The following is a 1855-nucleotide window of genomic DNA, read 5'->3' as shown; positions in this document are numbered from 1 at the left end:
TTAGACGCCTTAGGGAGATGTTAGAAAGAAGTTCTATATAAACAATCACTCATATAATTCAGCACTTGCGAGAAATCAAATGAGTAACTATAGACCTCTGTTGGCAAGTCGACGTAGTGATATTCTTCGTAATGTTATTAATATTTTAAATATGTAATAATAGCGCATTTTTCAGGTCGCGCGAAATAAATATATAAATTAAATGATGATATCAATAGACTCGTAAAATTTAAAATCATAGAAAGTGAAAATGCCTAATCGAGTCTTGGAACAGGATGTTAGTGTTTTATTATCGCCAACTTGTGATATTCTTCGTAAACTTATTTTTCGCAGAGTTTAAATTATCATTACTTTAACATTAAAGTTTAATGTCTTTCAACATATTATTAAGATCTAATAAGATGCTATGGCATCGAAATTTGTTAGTTTGTGTGTCAATCTAACAAAAAGTGATATTATCGTGGTAGTTGTTTAGAGTTGCGTTGTAAGTCTGAAGAAAAATTTCGGCACGCGATTAGGAGACTACATACACGGTATATAATATTCACACAATGATAATAAAACACTAACATCCTGTTCCAAGACTCGATTAGGCATTTTCACTTTCTATGTCATTAAAGTTTGTAAACAAACTTGGAAAGAAAAGAGCACCAGGAGTCAAGCGCAGATAACTTTAACGCAAACGCCGATCTACATCAAGCAAAGCTTATTTATTATAACAATTGTGCTTACATGTTTCGGCTCATTTTTTAGCCTTCTTCAGACACAATTTAAATTACATAAATAAATTATAAATTAAAAATTTCATAAAGTATCAAATAATGTTTAATCATAGTGAGTTTCCCCACAACCGAGAAATAAAATTTAATGTTAATTTCATCTTACAGAACACACTAATATGAGAATAATTAAAGAAAAAGAGAAAGAAATAAATAAATAGAAAGCTGAAATTCTGGGAAAATTTCCTGGAGAATTCTCCAGGAAATTTTCCCAGAATTTCAGCTTTCTATTTATTTATTTCTTTCTCTTTTTCTTTAATTATTCTCATATTAGTGTGTTCTGTAAGATGAAATTAACATTAAATTTTATTTCTCGGTTGTGGGGAAACTCACTATGATTAAACATTATTTGATACTTTATGAAATTTTTAATTTATAATTTATTTATGTAATTTAAATTGTGTCTGAAGAAGGCTAAAAAATGAGCCGAAACATGTAAGCACAATTGTTATAATAAATAAGCTTTGCTTGATGTAGATCGGCGTTTGCGTTAAAGTTATCTGCGCTTGACTCCTGGTGTCCTTTTCTTTCCAAGTTTGTTTTTGAATTGTACAGGAGTTTTTGTTATCTAAGAATTATTATATGTATTAAAGTTTGTTTCGTAATTGCAAAAAATGATGTATTATAGGTATAACTTATATGAAATTTTAACAGATGTTTGTAATTTTCATATTCTCTTTTTCTTTTTTCTTTTTTAAAATTTCATTACAAAAATATTCTATTATACCTATATATACATATATATATATAAAAGTTCGAAATAATTATTATAACATTAGTTGAGTATATTTTGTAATATTATAGATTAAGAAATCGTCTTTTGAAGAAAAAAAAAATGCTCAAAAAGTGGCTGAGCTGTTATCCATGTCAACGAGTCAATGTGGATGGTCATTTAAAAAATCATTAAATCCAGTCAATGTATCCAACAATATTACGAATCATAGCAAAAACATACTACACTATATGTGAAGAAAATACAATTTAATTGCCATTTAGGTAAACTGTAATAAATGTTTAGTAATAAATATATTTACAGAAATAATTCTCTCTCTCTCTCTCTCTCCCCCTCTCTCCCC

General features: G+C 28.0%; 1 protein-coding gene across 1 annotated transcript in view; it reads left to right on the top strand.

Moving 5' to 3' along the window:
- Positions 1-1748, top strand: part of LOC108779232 (uncharacterized) — a 10617-nt gene extending 8869 nt beyond the window's left edge. Inside the window, exon 21 of the mRNA XM_018546603.1 lies at positions 1584-1748. Within this exon, the coding sequence (XP_018402105.1) occupies positions 1584-1748 (165 nt within the window). The remainder of the gene's footprint in view (positions 1-1583) is intronic.
- The last annotated feature ends 107 nt before the right edge of the window (positions 1749-1855 follow it).

The sequence above is a fragment of the Cyphomyrmex costatus genome, unplaced genomic scaffold (genome assembly GCF_001594065.2).
Source record: "Cyphomyrmex costatus isolate MS0001 unplaced genomic scaffold, Ccosl1.0 scaffold567, whole genome shotgun sequence".
Classification (NCBI taxonomy): domain Eukaryota; kingdom Metazoa; phylum Arthropoda; class Insecta; order Hymenoptera; family Formicidae; genus Cyphomyrmex; species Cyphomyrmex costatus.
Note: the sequence above shows the minus strand (reverse complement) of the source record. Positions and strands in the feature narration are given on the sequence as shown.